At 49.3% G+C, this 26,813-nt stretch overlaps 2 protein-coding genes across 5 annotated transcripts in view; one reads left to right on the top strand and one right to left on the bottom strand.

Moving 5' to 3' along the window:
- The window catches only part of CYFIP2 (cytoplasmic FMR1 interacting protein 2), a 125,033-nt gene that overhangs the window by 65,557 nt on the left and 32,663 nt on the right, over positions 1-26,813 (top strand). For all 4 annotated transcript variants that reach the window (XM_032337187.1, XM_032337186.1, XM_032337184.1 and 1 more), the window contains 5 exons: positions 3,940-4,139; positions 5,646-5,733; positions 20,900-21,043; positions 22,441-22,531; positions 23,637-23,767. In XM_032337187.1, coding sequence (XP_032193078.1) covers positions 3,940-4,139; positions 5,646-5,733; positions 20,900-21,043; positions 22,441-22,531; positions 23,637-23,767 — 654 coding nt within the window. The remainder of the gene's footprint in view (positions 1-3,939; positions 4,140-5,645; positions 5,734-20,899; positions 21,044-22,440; positions 22,532-23,636; positions 23,768-26,813) is intronic.
- FNDC9 (fibronectin type III domain containing 9) lies at positions 7,149-10,760 on the bottom strand. Its single transcript, XM_032337188.1, has 2 exons — positions 10,494-10,760; positions 7,149-8,529 (listed from the first exon to the last, which is right to left on the bottom strand). The coding sequence occupies exons 1-2, from the start codon at positions 10,652-10,654 to the stop codon at positions 7,806-7,808; spliced, it is 885 nt and encodes a 294-aa protein (XP_032193079.1). The 5' UTR covers positions 10,655-10,760; the 3' UTR covers positions 7,149-7,805.

Genomic DNA, 26,813 nt, shown 5'->3' with positions numbered 1-26,813 from the left:
GAGTCTAAAATTATTTCAAAATTTAAAAAATTTTGTTTTTTAAATGGACAAAGTGTTTTTTTTGTTTGTTTGTTTGTTTGTTTTAAAGTGACTACAGACTAGGGCTCTAGAGTCAAAAAGACCTGGGGTCCCAGTCCTGGACCTGCTACTTACTAGCCGGCAATTTTGGCCAATTACTTAATTTCTACAGGCTCATTTCCCTATCTACATGATGGAGGAATATTAGAATCCATCATACAGTGTTTTTATAAGGATGACTCTCTCCCTTGCACTTAATAAATAACAGCTTCTGGGGAAAAAAAAAAGTGAGAAAAAGAAAGGGAAAAAAAAGATAGGAGCATAGAAATTTGGGGCTACAATGAGACATTCTCAGGGTGAATTTTCAGCAGCGTTTCCTACAAGGACTTGCCCCCATCTACCCACCTAAGTCCTGGGTCAGTTACTTTAGGAGACTTCCATATAGCGCATGATCTTCTGGGAGATTTATTTTAAGAAGTAGATTTTTCTTGAAAGGAAGGAAGGAACAGGTTTTTCTTTGTTGATGCCAGAATGTTAGCAGTGATCATCTCCAAGGGATGGGATTTTCTGTTTTCATCTTTGTTGTTTATCAGTATCTTCAAGCTGTCCAGTAATGAATGGGCATATCTCATGAAAAAACTGGTTTGGGGTGTGTGTGGGTGTCCACAGCCTCTTCCCATCCCTTGAAAGGCACTGAATGTTCTTTTAGCTGAGAGCAAAATCAAAACAAGCAGTGAAAGCTGTTGTTTATCAGGTGAGAACATCAGCCCCTGGGGAGGAGCCACTCCCTGGGAAGACCAGGAAGAGGAGACCCCAGGGATGCTCTCTCCTGTGGGGTCGGGAGGCCCCTACTGGCCTTGGCTGAGAAGCTTCTGCCTCTTCTGAGAAACGCCTGCAGAATCTGCTCCCTCAGCCCTTCCCTGCACCTTGGAAACTCCATCCTGAGTTGGGAAGGCAGCTTGATGAGGCCAAGCTGGAAGGGTGACAGAGATTTCTTCAGTCAGCCATCCTCATCCTACGCAGTCAAGCAAATAGATTCCCGGAGAGATCCGACACTGAATCTGAGGGCTGGCAGCTTGCAGGCTGTGTTTTGTTTCTGCTGCAGAGCACATGTGAAATTTTGAGCCAACATTTAACATTTGGAAGAATCTGAATAAAAGTGCAGAAGCTTTGGCAACCTCACACCAGCCTTTCCAGATGGCAGCGATCATCTAGAAATGACTAGACGATCTCGTCAGCCGCGCTGTGCTCTCTTCAGCCTGCGGCCAGCCCCGCTGGCACACCTCCTTCCTGTGTAGGACCTTCCATGCCCCGCGGCACCTGACTTCGAGACCCCTGTTCTTCTGGCCCGCCTGGGGCTGCAGAGCTGGTCAGCAGTCCGGTGTGGCTGACACAGCTTTTCTGGCTCCTGTCCAAGAGCTCTCTCCACCCTTCACAGAAGTCGCCCCACCAAGTGTTTCATGTCCCCAGTTCTGCTTCTCTGTGTTCCCCCCAGTAAACCAGCTCTACTGCAGAAAACTGAGACCCTCTCAGAAGGCGGCTGAACCTCTCATGAGAGGCCTTTTCTACCTGCGCCAAGCTTGATGCCCTGAGCTCCACATCCTAGAGGCAAGTGCCCTCTTGTAATTTAAAGGCGGGAAGAACACCGGTGAGGCCAACACAAGGCTTGGATTACCTATCAGAAAACTCGATAGGATCACCTATCAGAAACTGTTGCGTGGCGGGAGAAGTGGACCCGCGTTTCCAACAGCCCCACATCAGCAGCGTTGAGAATTCCCTCCTGCGGTCTCCCGCGTAAATGCTGACTCGCATTTGTGAGACTTAAAATCACAGAACATTAGAACAGAAACTGTTGCCTGGTTCTTCACTGGCAGTTAATCTTCCTGGTAACACGGCTCCTCAGTGTGCACGGGACTCCGTAAAGTCATTAATGTTTACTCCATTATTTCATATATTTCATTTTTTTACCCATCCGAAGTGAATGGGCACAGAGGGTCCGGCTTGGTAGGCCCCAAGAGACCGAAGCTGAGAGGTGATTCTGTGTCTCTGCCCTTCATCGACTTCACAGTGCACAGGGGCTGGAGACTTGCTCTTCCAGCTGCCATTCCAGAACTGAAATCTAGATTTTTGACCTTCTTTTGAAAGACCGTGAGCGCTGGCCTCACTGAGCCCATTCTGAGGAGGCAACAGCTCTGTGGAGTTAAGTAGCAGCTCCACACTTGTCTGGCCAGACATTGTGCCACAGCCAGCAGCCCAGACCCCAGGAATCCCACCTGCCCCTGCCCGTCCCCCTTCCCTGAGCTGGCTGGCTTCCACAGCCGTCGAAGTTTTGCCAGCTTCCATCCACTTCTACACCCCCAGTCTAGAGCCATAGCATCTGACTCAGAAGGACAAAGCTCCAAGGTTGGAAGTGTGTTCTGGGGCCTCCACCTGGCCACACTTGGGACCCCAGCCAGCATGGGGGTGCCTTGGGGCCGATGAGAACAAAACTGATTCCCTGGTGTGGGGCTGTGTCCTATAACCTACTGTAGAGACCTGAGCTCCTTATCCTAGCCACTGAAGCTGGCCTTGTGGCTGTCCCACCTCCTGGCCGCCCTCTGGTCCACTGCCCTTGCCAGTGTTCGTGGAGTTTTTTTTTTAATTGTCAGACCATCTTTACTGTAATCATCATTACTTTTCCAAGGGCTTTCTTAGCAAATTCCTTCTTTATTCCAGGCAGCTCTGTCCTAGGGGCCCAGACACATGTGATTTGAAGGCAAAAAACCTGGGATCACTCACTAAACCGTGGTCTGTGTTCTCTGTGTGACTTTGGACAAGTTAATTCACCTTCTGAGCCTCGTGTGTCCCCTCTATGAAACAGGAGCCGTCCTACCCGTCTCAAAAGAGGGCTTGACCACAACAATGTGGGAATGTCCTGAGCCTCACAAAGGGGGACGGGTTCTCCCTCTGCATAAGACTGTGCTTTGATTCTTTTTCATAGCAGCATGACAGGGGACTAAAGCCAGCCCAGAGGGTTTCACCCTCCTTATACTTGCCAATGAATGCGGTGACCTGTCATGTCTGCATATTGTCTGCTTTGCTCCCATTCTCTGCCTGAAGGCAGGGTTCCAAGCAGTCAGCCCACAGCTCACGTGAGACCTCGGCCCCACGGCTTTCAGCTGCAACCTTTGCCAACTCGTAACCAACCCTGTGACCGAGAGACCCAGGAGGAATCCAAAGGAGGGGGCATTCTGCCTCCAGCTAGTTTTAAGAGTCCTGTAGTATACAGTGATTAAGGATATGGACTTCGGAGCCCAGCTTCCTGGCTTTGGAGTCAAGTGATTCAACTTCTCCAAGCCTTAGTTTCTCTAATGCATTAAGGGGTTTCTTAAGCATTAAATGAGTTAAGACACATTAAGTGCCAAGGATACTGTTTGGTGTATATTAAATTGAACCACACAAAACTACTCCTATTCGATGGTATTTAACCTAAAAAAACCAGTAATTTCATGTGGTCTGACCAAGTAGTAAGAACGTAACAGGTGGTAACTCTATGATAGCTTTCTGCACGGCAGACATATAGCCCCTGGTGACGGCCAGGCCCACCTTCCTTTTGTTTACTTGCAACGCTGAGAAGCAAGCTTTTTCCTCACCAGTGTGGAAACTGGAAGGCAAGCAGGCATGTCTCCACCCAAAGGGGTACAGAGGGGAATCCTACGCGGTCTGTGGCCCCCTTCCCAGGCATGCAGCTTTCCTGCACACAGTCTGGGGATCCCTCCTCCGAAGAGGGACGTGTGGTTGCATGGTCTCTCCCATCAGGCGTGGGGAGCTTGCCTGAGGGCTCTCCCCCGCGGGAAAGGAAGCTGTGAGATGAAGCGGGCCGCATGGGAGCATATAGGGTGTGTGCGTCCACCCTCAGCAGCCGTGGGCTCTCTCTGGCAGGAGCTGGAGTGGCTGCTGGAGATCAACCGGCTCACGCACCGGCTGCTCTGTAAGCACATGACCCTGGACAGCTTCGACGCCATGTTCCGGGAGGCCAACCACAACGTGTCTGCCCCCTACGGCCGCATCACCCTCCACGTCTTCTGGGAGCTGAACTTCGACTTCCTCCCCAACTATTGCTACAACGGGTCCACCAACCGGTAAGGGAGTCCCTGTGCGCAGAGGGCCGGGGTGGGCTGGGGGGGCGGGGAAGCGGTCCCTTCCTGGAACAGGCGTCTCACAGAGTCCCCGTGTCCGCACAGTCTCTGTGCTGGGGGTGGGGAGGCCACAGGGAACAAGCCTGCCTCTGAGGGCCTTCAGGCAAGGAGGACACAGGGAAAAAATGGGAAGAGTGAATTATGAGATGGAGGAAAGCCCCAGGCATGAGAGAGAAAACACCGCTACCCGAACTGGCCTGGGAAGTGATGGGAACCCCAAGAGAGGCTTCCTCCTCTGACAAGTAGTGCTTGAGGAGAGATGTGAAGGGTAAGTAGGAGTAAATAAGGTGAAAAGACAGGAGAAGACTATCCAGGCAAAGTCTCCAAGGAGCCCAGGGTGAGTGGTGGGAATGGCGCCCGCGGAATGAGGCGGTGCTGCGGAGGTTAGTACACCCCAGCCTAGGGGCAGGCATGGCACCTTCTGAGCGGATGGTACTTCGATGACGTTATCCGCATACCTGAATACGTCCGTGCAGAGTAGGCACACACAGCCCGGTGTCAGGCACCGAGGGGAGGACATGACCTAATCCCTTATCCTCACAGAAGTTCAAATCCTACTGGAAGTGGAGAGACATGTTCACCCGCAGAACAAGTCCACGAGGTCCCCCAAACGTGCGTGTATTTATAGGTCCTCTCGGTACCCTCAGGGCCTGGTTCACGACCAGGATTCAATAAGTCTGTTCTGAGTGAAATGAAGGCGCTGGGAGGGAACCCACAGAGGAGCCTGAGCCCACACACTTAGCAAGTCAGACTTGTGGTTCTGTAACGATTTGGGACTTTGAATCCTCTCAAGCAGAGGTCTGCAAGCGATCGCCCACAAGCCACATCTTGCTGCCAACTGTTTCTGTACAACCCGGGAGCAAAGAATGCTATCGACGTTTTTGAACAGTTGGGAAAAAGAATCCAAAGAATTATAGTTTGATGACAAGTGAAAAATCATTTGAAATTCATAAAGTTTGACTGGAACCCCGCCGTGCTCATTCATCTATAGTCTTTTCTGGGCGCTTCACGCTACGAGCCACACTTGAGTAATGGTGACAGAGACCATCTGGCTTGCAAAGCTGAGAACACTTCCTATCTGGGCCTTTCCAGAAAGAGTTTGTGGAACCCTGCTCTGAAGAAGCCAGCCGGGGGTGAGGGGAGGGATCAGAGCCCCAGAGAAGGCCATTTCCAGGCCCAGCCAGTGGTCCTTTTCTTGCCCGCTGTCCCTATGAGCAGCCATAGCCCAGAGGCTAGCCTGGGAGTCTGCACCACGGTTTTCCCACCTATGGGAAGGAGACAGCAGATGAATGAATGGGAGTGTGTCATAAGAGTTTAGTCATTTTATAGACAGCCACCTGGAAACGCTGTGGTTGCACCTGGTCAGGAAGGGCTCTGGCTGGGTTGTGTCCCATGACGAATGCTCTCAGGACCCAGTTAACTCCCACCCCCTCTCTTTTCCTCTACTAGTTTTGTTCGAACTGCCATTCCTTTTACCCAAGAACCGCAAAGAGATAAACCCGCCAACGTCCAGCCTTATTACCTCTATGGATCCAAGGTGAGTCGTCTTGCCTGTGTCCTCCTCCTAAGAAGACTAGTGAGCTTAAGCAAACACAGAAGTGTTCCCCAAATCAGAAAAAGTAAAAAGGTACAGAGCTAGAGAGGCAGAACCAACTGTAAGTATACTCGTCTTTATTTGCGCACAGCTAGCAAGGCTGGGGGTAAAGCAGACTTGGGAGGGTGGTTGCTGGGTGAGAATTATTTGGGAGGATTTCACTGAGGCGAGCAGGGAAGTAGGTGTGTGGGGCTTCTCGTCTTCATCCTGTGTCCTCCTGTTACTCAGCTGATTCACTGCAGAGTGGTCGTGAGATTCTGGGATTTTGTGCTCCGGAAAGGCAAGGGTTTTGCTGAGAGGTAGCCATGGGGAAGGTATAGTTTTGAAGGAAATCCCAGAAGGCTGGAGCTAGAGCCGGGAGACGGGTCTTCTGCCGTCTCTCTGCTGCTTCGTTCATAGTATGCATCCTGACATTAACCAGGCCTCCCAAATGGTGCCCTGTTCTAGACCTTCAGTCCTTTGCCATTCATGAAGCAAACATTTATTAAGCGCCCACAATAAGCCAGACATTGGACTAGATTCTGCATGCTGGGGATGTCTCAGAGATTAAAACAAACACCATCTCTACCCTCCTCGAATTTCTATACCCGTGGTGGGGACAGAGGGCAATGTTCACAGAGTCTCGCCAACACTATGATAGATGTAGGAGATCTGTTTCTTACCCTGTGGGTTTGAAGGGGAAGAATGCCACTGCGAGAGGGAAACAGGTCCACGAAAACAAAGCCAATGTTTTCCTTTGTGATGGAATAGAAATGGCCACCTTTGACCCCGTTTTCAAAAAGTAAGCCCAGATGGACCCAGAAGAACTGAATACATATAAGAAAAGGTACTCCTCTAGGTCAGGGAGCCCTCAACTGGGAAGTGTGGTAAACCCGTGTGCTCCCACCACTTAGGCCTACAGGCAGGCTTAGACGTCTTGGGATGATGCTGGGACAGTGCATATGTCCTCTCGAGGACAGCCAGTCTTTCTGGCAGCTTTCTCTAAACAAGGGACACTTGGAACCAGCATTTTGGATAGTTCACAGAAATGTCATTGAATGACCCTGACTCACAAATAAGAACAACACCCCCCTTTCCAAATGTCTTTTAAACCTTGTGATTATAACAAGGAGAAAGACACATTTATGTTGATGCTTATATGTCTTTAATACTTTCTTTAATTTAACACATTTATGTTGATGCTTATATGTCTTTAATACTTTCTTTAATTGCTCTCCAATTTCCTTTTTTGTCGAAGCTAAGAGAGCAGACCTTAAGCTCAGAGTCATTAGTAGGCCATAGAATCTAAGTCAGGCTTAATGTTATTTTGTTTCGATTGTATTTATTCTTATGCCTCTTCTATTTATAGCAGGAGGGTACTGGTTTTTCATTTACGGAGTCATATAAGTCTATCTTTTAAAATCCAGTTTAGGATTTAAAAGTGAGTTGATTTAAAGAAAAATATTGTTAATAATAGTAAAGATAGCCTGTGGTTTAAACAAAATGGAGATGGGGTACAAGGTGGTATATGATAGCCTGAAAGCCGGACAACACTGTAGAGCAAGGCTTCCCAGTCTTTCCAAAATCATCCCCCCAACCGCAGAGGGGATAGGACGTCCGCCTCTGCTGACTGAGAACATACCCCCAAAGAGCCCATCTTTAACTCAAAAGTTTCCTCAAAGTACTGTGTTTTATCAAGTCATGCAAATTTTGCTTTCTGTGCCATAATATATTCATGTTTGTTTAAGCGTTAAAATGCTGTTTTCCATTCCTAACGGGGGTCCCCTAAACGGACACTCCTGAGAGATGCCGTGTTCTCCTTTGGCATACTCTGGGGGTATATGCTTTGCAGCTTGAGAAGCTTTGTCATAGGGCATTCGTCCAACCTGCGTGACCCACAGGAGCACTGACCCTGGACAGCTTTGACAAGAACGTTGAGGGGAGGTGTAAGGGTGGTCTAGGAACACATGTTTACGAAAGATCTACTGTATGGAGGGCTTTAAGCTACGGGATGCAGGCCGCCTCCTCCCTAACCCTCATTCCTTAAAATGAGGCAGCATGGCAGCATGATCGCCCCCACCACCCTGCAGTAAGGCCCCCACGTCGGGGACATCCTGATTGGCGGCATCCTCATCAGCCCCGTCTTCCTGGTTGGCTTCCCCTTCGGCATCTGGTTCTGCTTCTGCTCCGGAGTTCTTGCGCGGCATTTCCACCAGGGGGAGGCCCTGCAGGTCTTCCTCTCTCTGCCCAAGGGCGGGGGCCTCCTCTGGCCATCTCACCAACCCATTGGCTTCCTCCATGTGGCCGGCTCTGTAAGACCATCGAGGCTCATGGCAACGGATGCACCAGAACTGGAGACAGATGAAAGCTAAGACGGCTGTGAAGCAGGCCAGCAGAATGGCCATCAACACCCACAGGGAGATCTGGGGGTCCACCAGCGAGCTCCCAGCTGCCAGCGGACTCTTATCCAGGGTATGGAACATGGTGCAGTAGTGCCTATAGGGGAAGGCAGCCTTCTTGCAGCTGATGCAGAGGAAGTAGAGAGTGGAAGGGGCGAGGTGTTCCAGCACCACGGAGCTGATGGTTCGAGGCACCTTCTCCTCGTGGTGGAAGCTGTAGCGAAGATAGCCGGAGAAGATGCTATTCCAGTTGGGCCTATACATAATATGGTAATAGTCCTCCAGACAGGGCTCCGAGGATGACCAGGAAATGATGGCTCCTGTGTGAGAAACGTTCCCAACCTCGATGTTCATCCTGATTCTAGAACCAGAATCAAAGTGAAAAATGACATCCCCTTATTGAGGCACTTAGGTACGATATTCATAACCACCATATGTTGAGCATTCACGATGGGAACTAAGATTGCCCCTGTTTCACAAAGAAATGGGGATCGGGAGGTTACTTTAGTCAGCGAAGGCGTAGCTAAGAAATAAGAGATCGGAAGTTCACACTGGGGCTGTCTCATGTCAAGGCCCTGGCCTGCAGGCCTGAAAAAGAGACACCCACACACCCCAGCCTCATCCTCCCCTGGCTCAGGTCCTTTAGATACAACATAGTTTCCAACCCTTTAAAAAACGAAGAAAGGCAATAAAAGAAATCGGACAACCCGATTAACGTGCCCTTGTTAGTCACCAAGTCAGACCATTCTATCACCTACAGTATCCCTTCTGGACCTTCTGCTTCTGCCTCCAGTGCTGTGAACTCAATCATCTAGAACATTCTGCCCACTGCTATTTTAGCCTCTCAATTCTGTTGCCCGTGAGAGAGGAGATTTGCGTCATCACTCCTTGCCAGCTGATTTCTCCCCAAAGCCTCTGCTCATGTTTTGTTCCTTTGTTTGTTTGTTCAAGGCTGGAGGTACCCAGGAAATCTGTTGTGTAGGTCAAGGCAGTCAGCTCCTAAGACTAGCATAAATGCTGCTGCTTCTTACCTCAGGTCCTGTGCGTGTTAACAATGATAGTCATCACCAGCGGTTAGGGAGTGACTGGTGGGTCACATCTAGTATGCGTCATGCTTGATGCTCACATACTGTAATAAATCTCCCTTAATCTTCGTCACACCCTCTGAGCATTTCCAGAGGCAAGGCTGCTGGGTTTAGTTACAGATCGTCATTGCAAATTGAGGTGCTGGTACTAACACACAGTTGCTGTTTTTCCGCAAATCAAATGAGCCCTCTTCAGATTATCAGCCCTCCTGCTTTGGTAAGAGAGTACTATCTTCAAGCTTTTTAGTTTCTCTTAAATACTGTCTCTTTGAGAGAGAGAGAATGTCCCCTCCACTGAATTTCCCCTGGTAAAATTCAGGGGCAGCCATATTCCTTCAGCCTGTGTGTGCTCACATACGGTCTCCCCCAGCCCTGTTCTCTCCCCTTCCTGTCTCACGTGAAAGTGAAATGCAGAAGCCTGTGGTTTAGATCTTAATGACCTAGTAAAAACCCACCAACCAGATTTTAACCTGAATTGGATGTGAAGCCAAACTGATTTCCATGACAAGCTGCGCTCTCCGCTCCCTGCCTCCCTCCCACCTTTTATTTCCTTGCCCGTTTACCTAGAGGAGGTGGGTTGCAGAAAAGCACAGCACTGAGTGATTTTTCAATCCTCGTTTTTCTTCTCTAAGGATGACAGTGAGCTGAAATGCTCAGGAAAGGAAAGAGTTCCCTTCTCTTTGGTTGGGAATTTCTTCCCAGAAACATGGGTAATGAGAAGGACAAGACAGGTGTGCTCAGATCCCTCCCGGGAAGGTCATTGCGAAGGAGACTGTTTGCGCTCTCTTCAGCAGTCTCCCTTCTTGTGACCTCCCCCATCCTCTCCGCCCCACACACCCCTGTAAACACACTTCTGACCACAATGAAAAGAGCTTAATTCATTGCTTATAATAACAGAGGCAATGGCCTTTGTAAACCCCTTCCATCAGGGGTGATCAGGAATCCCGTGCTTCGTCATGAATCTTTTCTCCTCTTGGCTTCGCATCTGCTGCTGGCTGTCTTTGCAGACTGAGTTCTCGACAGCAGACATTTTTAAGAGATTTCTGGCAAGACACTGTAGCAGCATCTTCAGCTTTGGGGACCAGATGAGTCTCCCTTATTTGCTTTTCCTTTTCTGCTTCTGTTTCTAAATTCCCCCTATTTTTAGCTGTTCGTATTGCCATCGCCTGGCCCTCCACCAGGCAGAGTGTGAAAGGAAAAACCATTTCCATTTCCAAGAAGAGCCATTTATGTCCCTTACCTGATGCTCGCGGTGGATCTGGTTAGAACGCAGCCTGCAGAGGCAGGGACAGAGTGGACCAAAGCTGACGGGACGGAGCCTTCTCCCCTCCTCTGCTCTGATGCCTCTCTCGCCACTGTCTGAGTAATCCCACTGTCGCCCCCAACGCTCACATTATTCATTTCTTCAGATCAGCATCATTCACCATGGCAACCAGCAGGCATCTGTACGCACGATGCTTTCAGGGACCAGTCTGGAAAGGCTTTTGCCCACTGAGCGGAGCTCTCATTCCTTTGGCCCAAAAAAAAAAAAAAAAAAAAAAAAAGGCAAACAGTCTCCTGCAAACTGATCCTCAGAATGGTACTAATTCTTCCAGGACTGCCAAATTTTCTCTTTGATTGGTTGGTGATCGTTTTTGGCCCCATCTAGACCCTCTTTGGACAATGGCTCAATATAAAGATACACGTCTCAGTTATCCAACAATTAAAACAGTAATTTTATCCCAAGCCCTCCCATCCTGACCCTCCCTCTATATCACCTTCTTTCTTCATTCTTATCTCCTGTGGCATTCTCCAATTATATGTATGACCTGGTCAAGAGTCTTTTATTCTCTGGGCCTTGGTTCCATCCTCTGTAAAGCTCTGGGTTTGGGCTCGAGGGGGATGGCAGAGGGAAAGCAGGAGCTTACCCCTGCCCAGTCCAGAACCCTTGTCGGACTTGCTGAACCATCCCGGCACTGGCACTGGGTTGATCTGAGTGTCCCATCCAAAATTCTGGTCTACCCAGAACCCCAGAGTGTGACCTTATTTGGAAATAGGGTCTTTATCAATTGAATAAGGTAAAGATCTTGAAATGATATCATCCTAGATTTAAGGGGAGCCCTAAATCCAGTGACTGGTGTCTTTATAAGAGAAAGGAGAAGGAGTTTCCACGCAGAGGGACACAAAGGGAAGAAGCCATGTAGACACAGAGGCAGAGGTTGGGATAATGCTTTTGTAACTGAGGGGCGCCAGCAGCACCTGGAGCTGGAAAATGAAAAGAAGGGGTCTGCCCCCAGGCCTTCAGAGGGGGCGTGGCCCACCAGCACCTGGAGCTGAGGCTTCGGCCTCCAGAACTGTGAGATGCTACGGTGTTAAGACACCATGTTTGTAGTGATGTGTTACAACGGCTCAGGGAAACTACTACAGCCCTCCTTCCAGCTGGGCTCAGGAACAAGCATCCCAAGAAACTGCCTACCAGCCAGTCACCTGGGGTAGATCCCGGAAATGGAAACTGCTTACTATTCCCAGTTTGGATGGTCCTCCAAGTTCCTCTTCTTTGAAGAATCCTGACTCTGCTTCCATTTCCCATAAAGGTGTACCTGCCTCTGAGATTCCATCCCTTCCTGGTTGCCATCACTATTGGGACAATCACAGAGCATGTCAGAAATACAGAGAGAATAAAGTTCTGTTATCTTCAGCCGCCAAGTTTGTGGAAATTTGTCATAGCAGCTCCAGCCAGATTTAGACCTGAATTATTTTACACAAATTATGTGCTTTTAAAAGTCAGGGTTTTTTTGTTTTTTGTTTTTTCCTCTTCTTGGTTCTTGGCCAAAGTATCCAAGTGAACCCATGAAAGTCTCCTTGTGATTCACAGGAGTGATAATCAAAAAGTTAAGAAGAGTTTCCTGGGGAGCTGCAGACCCTCCCCTGGCCAAGGATCTCTGTGAGGCCTGGCGTCTTGGGATGTGCCTTGATTAGACACTTGCTCTGTGGCTTCCCCGTGGCATTAGGTCCTCCCGGGGGCCTGTCTAAACTCTGCTGTAATGTGTGCTAATGGCAGCTCCCTGCAGAACATCAAAGTGTCCTCGCCCCAGAAAGGCCAGTGTGGAAGTTTGCAGGTGCCTTTTGAAAAGGTTATTTTGAGGGAAATAAAAATACCAGACTTAGGAGGCCTGTAGAGTGACGAGACAGAGCTCAAACCTTTGCCACAGAAAATGGATATTTATTTTTAATGCTCCTGGATGCCATTTTTAACACTTAGCTCTTCATTTGAGAAGTTGAGACACGGAGAATGGGAGTGAGGCCTAGAAACCTTCCTGTTTCCCAGATCCCGAGAGAAGGCTGGCATTCCTCAGGCCGTATGACTGACTAGTGGCAAAGCCAGGGGTGGAAATCAGGTCCCCGACTCACAGGCCTGGGTCCGTCGTGCCCCTTTGGACCATCACTGTCCACCAGCAGCAGAGGAGCCAGGGCAGCCTTCAGGGTGTGAGATAAATCTTCCGGGGCACTGGCCTCAGGAGATCACATCCCAGCCAAACTCCCTCTCTCTCCCCCTTCACAGAGGACCCTCCCATAGTGTGTCCAAGTTGTAGCCTCGTGGGCAGGCAGCCTGGGAGGGCCCTGAATGACTCACACCTCTAGTAAATTACTGCCAGAGATCAGCCCTACAGGTGTCCCCGTGCCCTTCCTGGAGCTGGCAGCAAAGGGATGATGAGAGGGCATTCCTGGGCCAATCCCAAAGCTGAACGGCACCCAGGAGAAGGTAGTGGTTCAGAGTGCAGGCCCTAAAACCCCAAGGCTGGTTGCAAATCCTGCCTATGTAGACTTGGCAGATCCCCTCACTTTCCTATACCTTGGTTAACTCTTCTGTCAGATGGGAATATCAAGAATCCCTGTGTTAAGTGTTGGGCCATGAGACGAGCCTCTCCCCATAAGTGCTGGGCCTAGGAACAGCCGTTACTCTTCAGGAGACCAGCTTGTCGACCAGAGCCATTTCCTGAGTTGACTGTAGCTTCACCCAGGAGTTGTCAAGGGCAACTTCGTGACGCTTCCCTCCTTCCTTTGTTTTTTTTTTTTTTTTTTTTTTTTTTTGCTTTCATAAAACAGTTTTATTATTTAGGAAAAAAAAAATGCTCATTGTATATAAATTAAAGAATACAGAAAGCCCAAAGACAGGAATCAAACCTGTACAACTCAGAAATAATCAGTGAGAATATTCTGGTATATCTTACCTGGGCTTTGTCACTTTACCCAGGAAACAACTCTTTGAGGTAGGCTTCTTTTTTTTTTTTTTTTAAAGATTTTATTTATTTATTTGACAGAGAGAGAGACAGTGAGAGAGGGAAGACAAGCAGAGTGAGTGGGAGAGGGAGAAGCAGGCTTCTTGCAGAGCAGGGGGCCTGATGCAGGACTTCAATCCCAGGACTCCAGGACCATGACCTGAGCCGAAGGCTTCTTATCACCGTTATGCAAAGGGAGAAACTGAGGCTCCCAGCGGTGCATTACCTCGACCATCATCACGAAGTGGGGTTTGGCAGAACCATGCCATCTTCTGGTCTGTGGTCCCTAGAGCCGGAGCTCCTGGCCAGCCTCCCTGACACGCTGCTCCTCTCCACTGTCATTCTTCCGTCAACCGCTGTCAACAGGAGCACTCACCCTCACTCAGCTTCTCTGGAGAAGTAGAGACAGGACTTCCCAGTTTAGTGGATTCCAGAATGATGGGAGCAGACAAGGAACTAAAATACCTCAGAGAGAATATTCAACCACCTGAATGAAGCCAGCAGAAGCAGGGACACCATCAAATACACCTGGAAAAAAGCATTCAGTGACTGTTTCTGCTTCCTGCTCTGGAGTCTGGAGTCCCCGTACCCCTGACCAAGAGCTCTGGCACTTAGGGTGAGGGGTGATCCTCAATGTCAAAAAACCTTTCACAACTGGTCCAGGAATGGAAACTAGTATATGAGCCTAAGTTTTAAACATATACTTCTCTAAGTAAAGTGAATTATATAGAGTCTATCAAAATACTGCCTTCCAGGTGACATAGAGTGTCACACAAGGCAGCCCCTAAATGATAACCAATAATTTCCCAACACTTTTTCAGTCTTTAGAAATTGTTGGTGGGACCTTGTGTTTGGCGTGATCATCACCCGCTAAATGATCCCTCCCCGCCCCCCAACCCCATCTAAGCCATGATTTGACCTCAGGGAAATTCATCCCACTCTTGGAGTGCTTTCTCCATGTCATGGTCCTAGGATCTAGGGCCCAGTGCTTTGCTGCAAACAACTGAGTACGTCCCTTCTGGGTCCATGCCTTGCCACCGGCATTTCCCACCATTGCCTACCCCAGGGAGTCTGCATCAGCCCCACTGACAAGACCACCAGCCGCACCACTGGCTCTGCTGTGCACCCCTCCGCAACCCCCCCATATCTGCATGGCACCACTCCCCAGCTACACAGCATCTTCAATCCATCAGTCCAGAAGGCTTTTATTTTGGCACTTGGCATGCATGGCAAAACAGCATTTTGTATTTTTCTTCCCTTAGATTCTGCCTCTGCTAAATGGGGGTGATTGTACCTTGCCTTATCTGGTGTAGGAGGCTGGTAATGCCCCAAAGATATCAGGTCCTAATCCTGTAACCTGTAAATATTACTTTATTCGAAATAGGGGCTTTGTCGATGTGATTGAAGGACCGGGAGATGGGAAGATTAACATAATTATCAGGATGGATCCTTAATGCTATCAGGGAGGCAGAGGGAGTTCACCCACGTAGTGAGGAGGAGCCCACCTCTCAGGAGATTGGAGAGAGGTGGCCACAAGCCAGCCACCAGGAGCTGGAAGAGGCAAGGGATGGGTTCTCCCCTTCCAGCCTCTGGAGAGGGTGTGGCCCTGCTGACACCTTGATCTTAGCTCAGTCATACTGATTTTGGCCTATGGCTTCCAGAACTATAAGAGAATGTATTTCTGCTGTTTTACCAGATTTGTGGTCATTTGTTAATAGCTGCCACAGAAAACGATACACCTGGGTAGTGATGAAGGAATTATTCATGAGCCGAGATGCATTATACACTTGTGTATGGGTACAGGTTATTTAAAAAGCAATGACATCAGTTTCTTCCAAAACTTTTAGAATCTCTAAGTATCATAGCACTGGTAGAACACTGCCGAACAGATCTCCAGCCCCTGTTCTCCGTCTTTGTTCATGAGACAAGAAAGGGAGGAGCATCAACCCTTGAGGTCTCTAGAGCAGTTCCCTTGGATTTTTTAACCTCTGAGCTGAGAAGCCCAAGAAAGAACCCATACGTTGGAGACCCAGCCTGTGGCTCACTACATATCAAGAAGAGACAGAGAGAAACACCAGCAAGCAGTCCTGATGCACTTGAACCTGTAACTCAGGGTGTATCAGTCCTTCAACCCATCTTAGCCGGTGGGTCCCCAAACAAGGATGGCGGTGTGCATCTCTCATCTTCTTGCCCTGTGGGTTTCAGAGAGCTGAGCTGCAGCCTGAATTCAGCCTGGATTCAGGGGCCGTGTTTGTGTCCCTGGGCTGCTGGGATTCGGACTACTCAAGGAACATTAGAGAAATTGTGACGAATGTAGGAAATTAGAAACAGTTTTAACTCCTCTTGGGATCTCGGAAAACAGGGATTGTGATTCCAGAAAGCAGAGATGCAAGCTGCTTGCAGATTCCATTTGCCAAATACATAGTCCTCGCTGTCTGGAGGGACTGTGTTTACTGTCAATGAGAGGTAGAGGCCTTAGGACTTAAAAGCCCCTATACAGCACTTACAAAACTGGTAACTTTCATGTGATATATACATTACCACAGGTGTGTTTTTTTTTAAATCCATATCATAATATATCACAGGGCCCAGGATCTGCCAGATCAAACTCACCTCATTGTCTTTCCTTAAAAGACTATCCTGCCTTTTAAAAAAATAACAAAATAAAAATGCACATCGATGTCACATTTTAAAAATAATGGTTCTAGTTTCTGAATCAGGAACAAGATTTCTTGTTATCTATTTATTTATTGAGATCTCACAAAGGTAGGTCTTTCGTGCAGTATGGATTCCAACAAGCTTGATTTGAAGTGAGACATCCTAACTAGGGGACATGATGAGTTCGCAAGGCAGGCTGGTGGGTTGTTACCTGAGTCAGCGAAATTGGTTCTGTGTTAAAAGATGTGTGGCGAGTTTCCAATGTCTCAAGTCCTGTTGCCTTCCTGTTTTTCTCTGCCAAACCTCAGAAAATGGCCAGGCTCCCATATTCCCACATTTTCTCAATAGGGCCCAGCCTCCTACTGAGCCAGCAGGTCAGACGGGTGCCCTGCGGGGGTGTGTGTGTGTGTGTGTGTGTATGTGTGTGTGTGTGCATGCACTTTGCAGCATGTGTGTGTGCTTTCTCTTGCATGGCTCGGGGGTTTTGGGGGCTGGGGGGGTCCGGTGAGCGTATTCACTTGGGGGGACTTGGATTCCGCTCATTTCGTGCTGATCCTTCCTGAGCGTGGGACATCGTCGGAGGCCTAAATATTTCTGGTCTCAACCAGAATCCAAGCCTGATGTCAGCTTCTCTACAAGAGGCTTCTTCTGTGCCCTGAGCGGGTCTGTAAGAGGAATTCTTTACACCCCTGTGTGTCCTAAAACAATCCCAAAATGGTTCTCCTTCTCAGCCCAGAACTGCGGAAGCTGCCGAACAGTTTCCATCTACCAGAATATGTTTTTATTTGCACTTGCCACACGTGTTAAGGGAGACTTGGTCCTGGAAGCTCCTTGAGTGGGAGTGAAGTTTAGGACTGCTAAGGATGGGCACCGGGGAAGCCAGACTCACAGCCGGGAACTCTGACGGGGGAGCAACACGTCTATCCAGCCCTGAGTGCAGGCCGGCGTCCTTTCTAGCAACAGCTTCTCAGCCTCCCTGAGACCCTGGCAGCCGTGAGAGCCTCTGCCCAATAGTCTGTGCTTGAACAGCTCCCACTTTTAGAGTGCTGTCAGTATGGAGCTAATCTACATCTCTGATGTCCCATCATCTAGTCCTAGCCCTCTGCCCCATCCCCACAGGGGATATACCATGTGTTGTGTAAAATCGTTCCCCAGGTATGCATTCCCCTCTCCACGTTCAGGGGATTGTGACTATAGCTAACACTGCCGGGGGCCATGTGATCAGGAATCTGTATGTTCTTCAACTTCACTACCAAATTATCAGATGAAGGAATATTAACGGCAGTACTTGCCATGAGTGGGCCCGGTGTGAAAGGGCACCACGCATAGGGTGAAGTTTCTATACTTCACCCTAAACTTCGTCACTAAACTTCCAACACCCAGAGGCACCTGGGTGACTCAGCTAGTTACCTTAGCTCTGCTCAGGTCTTGATCTCAGGGTCATGAATTCAGGCCCCTCCTGGAGCTCCACGCCAGACATGGAGCCTACTTAAAAAATAATAATAAATAAAAATAGACTTTCAACAACCCCACTGGAAAAATTAGTATCTTTACTTAGGGAAATTAGTATCTTTACTTGGGGAAAACCACCGCTTAGACCGTTTAAATAATTTGCTCAGAATCATCTAACTAGTAAATTTGTGGACTTAGGATTCAAACTCAGGTATACCCACCCTTGAGTCGGTCCTTTAGAATCAGACAAAGCAAGACAAAAAAGAGAATCCGAAAAAAAGAAAAAAAGTAGTTGATTATTTTTGTGCCCTTCAGGGGTATCCATTGGAACCTCCCTGCTGCTCAGAAATCCCTTTCGTAGGATACTTGAGAAGGGATGAAGGAGAAATGCTCTGAGCAGGGGTCCAGAGGGCCTGGTGCATGTGGGAAGATGAGAAGATGGTTCTGGAAGTCAGTGAGCTCTGGCACATGCCCTTAGCACAGCCGAGTTGTCATTCCCTTGTTCCTGGGGCAGGCTTGAGTTGCAGCCCTTTTCAGGAGGAAATTCAAATCATGGTTTTGGGGTTTTTTTTAAGCTTTGAAAACAAATGTTGGGAAGTAAATTAGGCTATGGTATGGCCCAGTGGGTTTTATTCAGTTTATTTCTACAATGAGTTAGAATCATATACAGGAAGTTGTACAATCTTAATGATTTGAGGCTGCTCTAATAAGACTCTCATAGACTGGGTAACTTCCACAACATTAATTTATTGCCTAGAGGCTGGAAAGTCTGAGACCACGCATTAGCAGATCGGGTGTCTGGCACAGACCCACTTGACGGTGTGCACATGCCTTCTCACTGGATCCTGCGTGATGGAGAGCAGAAGGAGAACAAGTCCTTGCTTGTCTTCTTACAGGGCACTCATGCCATTCACTTGGCCTCCACCCTCAGGGCTTTAATTACCTCCCAAAGGTCCCCCTCTTAATCCCATCACAGCAGGGGTTAGGATTTCAACACATGAATTTTGAGGGAATCCAACCTTTCAGTCTGTACCATACACAGTCATGAGTGTACATACAGTTTCATGAGTTTTGACAAGGGTGTACATCTATCTGTGTAGACAGCAACCCCCGTACCAGGTGGGGCATTTCCATCCCCTAGACAATTCTCTCCTGCCCCTTTCTCCTCAGTCTCCTTCCCCAACCAGAAGTTGGCCGCGGTGTTTGCTGTATACTTCTCATCCCTAGTGCTGGAAGCAGGAGAAGACAGAACAGGGCTTTGATAATAGGGACAGAGCTAGGATGCACTCAGGAGAGTGAGCATCTCACCACACGGTGTCCCAGCCCTGTTTGCTGCGTGGCCTCTTACAGAGTCACTGAAATGGTTTATTTTCATACACAGAAAGTGCCCAGCTTGGTTCCATGATTGGCTGAATCAAACTCAACAACTCATTAATACATTTCCAGGATTTGTTGAACATGGACTTTGGTGAACTTCATGCATTTCGATCCGTTATATTTCCCTCCCTACATAAACCTTCCCTGCCTCACAACATTTAGAAATCTCCAGTAACTACGTAGAAGATATCTTCCCCCAGGTTCAAGTAGAGTTCACTGTGATGGTACATCAGTGTCGAGTGCAGAATTCTGCCCCTTCTCATGTCCAAGCCTTACCAGAAGTAGGCATTCCCTTACCAAACGAGCTATTATTCAACCTGCTGGATGCAGGGGTGTTCTGATTCCTCATGAGTTCTTATTATTAGTGGGTCCTCGAATTGTATTCTTCATGCATCCTTGTTATTAGAGAGTACTATGAATGTGATGCTTATGTTGTAAAGTTTAGAATTCATATATAGTAGAACAGACTTACTACAAAGCCTAGACTGAACATGATTACATTTTCCTTCAATAGCTCCAAAGGGAATTGAGACTCTTATGTCCTCCAAAAGCATCATTACAGTTTGTATTTAATTTATATAGAATTTCTAATAGCCAACTAATAGAAAATTTCCCACTAATAAAACATCAGATGTTGTCTTTACATATTTGCATGCTCCATATATAAGATTTTTACAATTCCAGGTAGGAAACTATACTCGGAACTAAGCTTTAAAGTGAGGCTTTATCTAAAAAACAGGATGTGGTTTCTAATAGAATTCAGCCTCCAAAGTCCACTATTATATATAGAGGTGAAGAATGTGGGCTTTTGAATCAGACCTGTCTGGATTCAAGTCAGGGCTCAATTACCTAAGGACCGTGACCTTGAACAAGCTCTTTACCACCCTGAACCTCAGTCCCTTCATCTGTGAAATGGGGCTAAGAGGTGTCTGTGTGCATGTGTGTGTTGTGAGGATTGAACGAGAACGCACATGGAGGGCTTCACGAAGCCTGACATGAGGTGGTTCATAAGTAGCAGCATTTCAAAAATCAAGTCAACTGTAAGTCACCCACCGAGCGAGACCAACTCGGGGCCCTATATTTTGGTCACATATTCCCAGACAGAAAAATCCTAAACAAATTCCATGAATTTGGTGCAGGTGTGTCATGGAGTCCAGAGGACAGTGGAGGTGGCCAGTCAGTGGCCAGGGCCCTGGGCCCCCAATGCCACTCTGCTTTGGTCTCTTTCACACCCCAGCTACATGGTGTATTTCATTGGACTACTTCTTGAAAAGTCATGAAACCCCTGATTTAATCCACCACCCTCATCTCATAGAAGGCTCGGAAGATCGTTGGTGATTCTCAGGCACTCGGCATAGGTCTCCTGCCTCCCAGTCCCATACGGTCCCGGGACCCCACCCCGTTGCAAATGGAGACAAGGAAAAATAGAAGGAGGCAGTTTTGAGTCAGCTACCGAGTTTCCACACGGTTCTTCTAGTCAGTTTCTGGTCCCAAAGATGTCTCTAGAAAGACAGAATCATCGGTTTTACCTCCACCCTGTGCCTCAATTTGTCAGAGTCCTGGTGTGTGGGGGGCAGGGGTGCTTGTAAAAAAGATACTTGCCTGGAGGGGCGCCTGGGTGGCTCAGTGGGTTAAAAAAGATACTTGCCTGGAGACCCATCCTCCTCTTCTGCTGGGGACCACTCTTCACGGAGTGGCCTTCACGCCACCCTGTGGTCACGGACCATACCTCTCTCCGTGACCATCTTCTTGCAAACATAATCGTGGGGGTCCCCAGTGAGAGCTCGCAAATGATGTCAGGTTTTTGTCCCTTTTAGCAGCCAAAAATCTCCCTCCGGGACTCATGCCAGCATCCACTTACTTCCCAGCCTCTCACTTTGCCGCAACCTCTGTCTTCCAGCCTCTCAACATTGCCTACAGCCACATCTACAGCTCGTACAGGAACTTTGTGGGCCCCCCTCACTTCAAGACCATCTGCAGACTCCTGGGTTACCAGGGCATTGCGGTGGTCATGGAGGAACTCCTGAAGATCGTCAAGAGCCTGGTAAGGAAAAGCCCTCTCCATGAGGCCTGGGACATGCCTTCAGCTCTGCCCATGGGAATCAGCCTGGGAATCCTGTGTCCTTATCCCCGGGTTCCTCTTATCTAGCGCTCTGTGACACTTCTGCGTACCTTCAGACCTTGTGGCTTTGCCTCTCCTTTTCTGACCCAGAGCTCACTCATTGTGCTTGATAACTGAACTCAGCAATCTGATTTGGACCTTTAGGGCCTACTAATTGCTGCTTGTACCGTCCTCCTATGTAGTGTTTTCTAATTTGAGCATGAGAAATCCATGACACGCGTGCCACCATTTCCCCCAACCCGTGCTCACGGCAGACATCTCTAATCAATCACCATGCCTCGCTCTCTCTTGGGAATCTCTTGCTAAACACTTGCAGTACTGCACTGGCCTCAAGAGAGTTTTGTGTCCGCCCCAAATATGATCATCAGAGCCTTCATGTAGTTCCCTATGACACTCCGGATTTTCCCGAAATTTGGAGATGACGAAACAGAAGTAAACAAAGTAGTGAATAACCATGCCGGAGGTGGGAAGGAGTATTCACCTGCTGACCCCAGCCCTCTGGGGACAGCTGTGTAGAGCCATGAGTTGTTAGAGATTGTGGAGCTAAAGCCAGAAAATGTAACGGATTAAAGGCATCTGCCTTGGACAAACCTATGGATTGTCTGTGTTTAAATTACCTGACGTGCCTCAGGCTCCACAGTTCCCCGGCCCATGACATTTTAGATCTTAGTCTGGATCCTATATAAGTGCCTCGATGCGCAGGAAAGACCCTGTGCCTAGAAATTGCCCTCCTGGAAGTCTCTATGCCTAAGGGACTGAGACAGCTATCTCTTCTGTCTCATAAGGGCCCATTTTTCTGTATAAAGGAGGATGGGGCTATGCCCCAGCTTTAGGAGGGAACCTCTTCCCCTCTCCCAAGGAGTAGTGTCTTCCTGTCATATGCAGCTCAGGCTGCTAGAACAGAATACCACATATTGGGTGGCTTCACCAACAACTACTGATTTTTCACAGTGCCGGAGGCTGGCTCTCTATGATCAAGGTGTCGGCATCCGGGTAGGTCTCTAGTGTAGACCTTCCTGGTGTACAGATGCCTGCCTTCTCACCATGTCCTCCCCTCTCTCTAATCTCTTCTCACAAGGGCGCAAATTCCATCATGAGGCTCCATTCCCGTGTCTTAATTACCTCCCAAAGGCTTGGTCTCCCCATGCCACCCCATTGGGGGTTGGAATTTCAGTATATGAATTTGGGGGGGGACACAAGCATTACGTCCTTAGCACTGGCCCACAGGCTGCAGCAGAACTCCGTACACCCCAGTAGCCCTGCGTTCAGTCCAGAGATGCGCCTGTACACTCACCTACGTGGCCCTCTTCTCTTGTCAGCTCCAAGGAACCATTCTCCAGTACGTGAAAACACTGATCGAGGTGATGCCCAAGATTTGCCGCTTGCCCCGGCACGAGTATGGCTCCCCAGGTGGGTGAGGGGGCTCCAGGGGCAGAAGGTAGTGACAGGGAAATCCTGCAGGCCCATCCCACGTTCGGGGGAGGGCAGGGGGCCTGGCCCTCTCCCTGGGAATGTTCACCTCTCTAACATGCAGACAAGTTGGGTCCTCCCTGGGTTTGTGTCCTGCCCCTGCCACTAGCTACATAGCCTTGACCCACTTCTAACCCCTCTGGGCAGTCCTAACCACCTTCCCGGATGAATGTAAATGATGTGCCTGGACCTGCCTCACTGCTGCGGGCCTGGAGAGGACAGCAGGGCGGGAGCGTTTCCAGTCTGCTTGTTAAGGTCTTTCCTAGCTCAGCCCCTCTAGGGTCCCTTATCCGTTTGCCCTCTTGTGGGAGGCAGGTGTTGCCGGTGGTGGCACAAGTGACATTTCCAGGGTGAATCAGGAAACAGGAGTTTTTGCCACTCTGCGTCTGGGCAGAGGACTCATTCTTTCCTTCCTTAAGAGTGAATGGCACAGGGACTGAATCTGGGGCCTGGGGGATGGGGAGAGATTGAGGCTGTGAGTTTGGCACCTGGTGTTTTTTCCTAAAAACCAAGCTGTCTGGTGCTGAGTGGGTGTGATTCAGAAGAGAAAAGGGCTTGCACTCGAAAGCTCTGGTTCTTCAATACCAGCTGCCCCACTTACTAGGCTGTGTGACTGTGGGCATGTCGCCTGCCCTCTCTGAGCCTCATCTGAAAATAAATAAAAGTGCCCAGTTCATGGTATTCTTGTGAGTATTAAATGAGAGGTTGTAGAAAAGTGCTTTGCGCAATACCTAACATTTATAAATAAACGTTCATTCATGCCATTATCAGGATCATTATCAGTGTTTGGAGGGACTGGGAGAGATCTAGGGATGCTTTATTTGTGTACGTCTCTTTTGCCCCAAAAAAGATTTGAGCTAGCCTCCTGAGCTTTCTTTAGTCCTGAGCCCTGAAAGAAATCTCACCCCTGGCCCAGATATGGAGAGGCATAGGTTTGGTTTTCCGCTTTCCCACTCAGGCCTGGGACTGCTGCTCAGTCAGCACTTCCCATAATCCTGGCCGCGCAGGGACGGTTTCCCGCTAACCAGCTGCCTTTGTCCCCCAGGGATCCTGGAGTTCTTCCACCACCAGCTGAAGGACATCATCGAGTACGCAGAGCTCAAGACAGACGTGTTCCAGAGCCTGAGGGAGGTGGGCAATGCCATCCTCTTCTGCCTGCTCATAGAGCAAGCTCTGGTGAGTCCTGAGCCCAAAGACACTGGGGACCCCCACCCCCCAGCCAGATACTTGAGGCCCCTCTAGCACACCCTGCTCGGGAGGCCTGCAGCATAGACTCGTGCTCCTCCCGTGCGGGGCACACCCGACATCTCGGTTCTGCCTTTACACAGCTCCAACCACTTGAACCCTGGGAGGAGGGCAGGCACAGACGCTAGGCAGACCTGGGTTCCTGTCCCGGCCCTGCCTTGTCCAGCTGCAGGATCTTGGCCACCCAGCCGGGTTTAGTTTTCCATCCTCTCATTAAATAATAACCACTTGGACACCACAGGCCAGGCACTGCCCCGGGGGATATAGTGGTGGCCAGTCCCTGCCCCGTGTCCTGGACAGTAGCAGGGAGACTCACGCTGAGCAAGTATTTACGCAGAGATGCTGTGTGTATGTTACCACAAGTGCTCGGAGGGAGGGGTGCAGGGTTTCATGGGAATATAAGCTAGAACTTGGTGTGGTCCTCGGGGAGAAGGACTTCCCTGAGGAGGTGACCAGGAGAATGACCAGGAATTGGCCTGGTGAGGAAGCAGGGGTGAGGGTCCAGGCTGAGGAAAGAGCTCAGAGCGCTTTCTTCATTGGTCGTGATGGGAGGTGGCCATTCTCACCCGCAGGGTAGCTCAGAGGCCAAAGGAGAGAAAGCATGCAAAGTGCATACAGTAAGAACTAAATAACTGCTCGTAGTTATCACACCGCACAGAGGCTTGCCTCCCCATTCCCCGACCTCACAGGCCCACACGGACCCAGCACACCCTTCCCCGCCTGACGGCTCATCTGCCCCCACCAGCCCTCATGGCTCGGGCACAGAGGCTGCCTTCTTCTCATTCTCCCTAGTGCTCTGCGCTGCTGGCTTCCCTCCGTGTTGTGGGGTCCACAGCCCTCCAGCCCTGGGGGCACAGGTGCAGTGGAGCGGAGCAGTGGAAGGAAAGGGAGAGGCCTCATCCCCGGGAGGCAGTGGGAGCCTCTTTCAGAGCAAGGGGACCAAGAGCCCCCTCAGTGCTAGTGCAGTGCTAGCTTGTGGGTGAGCGGCCTCAGGTGAGGGAGACAAATTAGGGCGTTCTTGAGCTCCCGAGAGGAGCACGGCTGGAGAAGTCAACAACCCAAAGCTGGGAAGGCAGAGGGTGCGCCGCGCTGTTAAAGAATGAAACGCAAAACAGGAGAGTGAGTGCTGCGTGTCCGGCCATTCGGCTTTTGCAGAGGGTGGAGCCTGATGTCTTCAAGAAAGAGAAAGAACCCTGGAAAGGCTGGAGCGGGGAGGCAAGGGGGATGAGGTAGTGGCTGAGGAGGGAGAGGCAGGTGGCCTCGGGCCTGGGCGGGAAACCCCTGGAGTTTCCGGAAATGGAGAATGAAGGGGTCGGTGTCTGTTGGCGAAAGCCCCTTTCAGCCTCCGGAGAAGCACTGACCGTAAGCAGACTGAGGCGGTTTGCAGCCGCCCAGGCTAGTATTCTGGAAGCAGGAGGTACGTGGAGAGGGCAGGAGGGAAGGAAGGAGCTGGGGAGGAGGCAGAACCCAGGTAGAGCCAGAGAAGGAAGCTCAGAAAGAACCGAAGATTCCTGCTTTTCATTGTCCTCATCGCCCGTGCGAGTGAGCCGGTTCACTCCGTCCTGGGGTCCCCACCTCTACAAGGGACACGTCCCATCTGCTCTCGCAGACCCTTCCCTGCAGAAAGGCTCAGAGATGCAAACGGTTTTGCTCCCCCTACATAAGGGGTAATTGCCTTTCTGTTCCCCTTTAAATAGACTCTTGAGACAGCTAAGTGTTCCTTTTTACGGGAATAGGTTTTGAACAGGGTTCAGTGGCCTGAGTTGCCATGGAAACTTAGCCTTCAGAAGTCACAGGGACAAGATGAGGAGGAAACATTGCTCTGTTCAAGGCTTCAGGAAGATGGGGAGAGGCTCCCGGGGCACCAGGAGGAAGGGAGCTGGGGGCAGGCTGGCCCCTGGAAACCCAGGGCCTATGTGTCTCCTGTTAGCACCTTCTCTCATGAGGAGCTGTGACCTGGGGAGCAGCAATTAAGTTTCCCCTGTACAAGCCCCCAGAGGCAGACTATTTATTTAATTATTTATTGGGGATATAAGGAAAGGAAAATTTTTTCTCAGGCATCCCTGTCGGGGTGGTCACTTGCATATATCACTGAAGACAAGAGGACACTCAGGCTAAAAGACCTGTAGAGCGGAGAGAGGCCCCAGCCTGTGGTTCCATCCCCTCCATACGTGAGGCAGTGGGAACCAGAGAGGGGAGCGCTCTCCTGGGGTCCCAGGTGCGTCAGCGGCAGGGGTGGAGGAAGGAAAGCCCCGGTTTCCAGAACTGATTCCAGGCCTGACGGAGCCCCATATAGCAAGGGCTAGGGCTCCCCAGAGCTGTGCCCGTGCTTTCTACCTGACAACTGGGGGACTCCACAAACCAGACAGTGCTTCCTGAGATGAGAATGAGGCATGACATATGCATTGTTGTAATTAAAGAGGGGTACTACCAGCACTAAAAGAAGGGGAGGGAGGGGCCTTAATGACCATCCACAGAGGAAGGACTATTTAATCTGTGGAACGTCTACTGGTGTGGAGGACTTGGAAGCAGTTACAAAGAGTAAGGTGCTTTGTGTATGCCCACATAGAAAATGCTGAAAGACATGGTACTGAGTGAAAGAAAAAAAATCACAGGACAAAACACACATTATGATGCCATACATATAAGATAAACAAGAAATAAAACCCACAAAATACCACTGCCTTGCAAACAAAAATCTAGGAGGAAAAGTATACCAAATAGTTCAGTCTTTTTCTCTAGGTATCAGGGAGAAAACTGGGATTAGGTGTCAACAGGGACTTTAATTTTTTCTGGAATGTCTAATATTTCACAAGGAAAATATTTTCATGTATTATTAAACTAAAAATTAATTCAAAAAATAATAGTACCTAAATAAATTAATAATAACAGAAAAACTGGAAGAATACTGAAAAGCACAAAGCAGGAAGGCTTTTTTTCTTTTTTTTTTTTTTTAAGATTTTATTTATTTTATTTA

This window comes from Mustela erminea, chromosome 3, assembly GCF_009829155.1.
Source record: "Mustela erminea isolate mMusErm1 chromosome 3, mMusErm1.Pri, whole genome shotgun sequence".
Lineage (NCBI taxonomy): Eukaryota > Metazoa > Chordata > Mammalia > Carnivora > Mustelidae > Mustela > Mustela erminea.
This window is presented reverse-complemented; position numbering and strand designations above follow the sequence as displayed.

Bases quoted from the DNA above. Each gene is read 5' to 3' on its own strand.
- FNDC9 (XM_032337188.1), bottom strand. From the start codon at position 10,654: ATGAATAATGTGAGCGTTGGGGGCGACAGTGGGATTACTCAGACAGTG. The intron at 8,530-10,493 runs GTAAGGGACATA...TTCTGGTTCTAG, and splicing joins AGATCCACCGCGAGCATCAG to AATCAGGATGAACATCGAGG.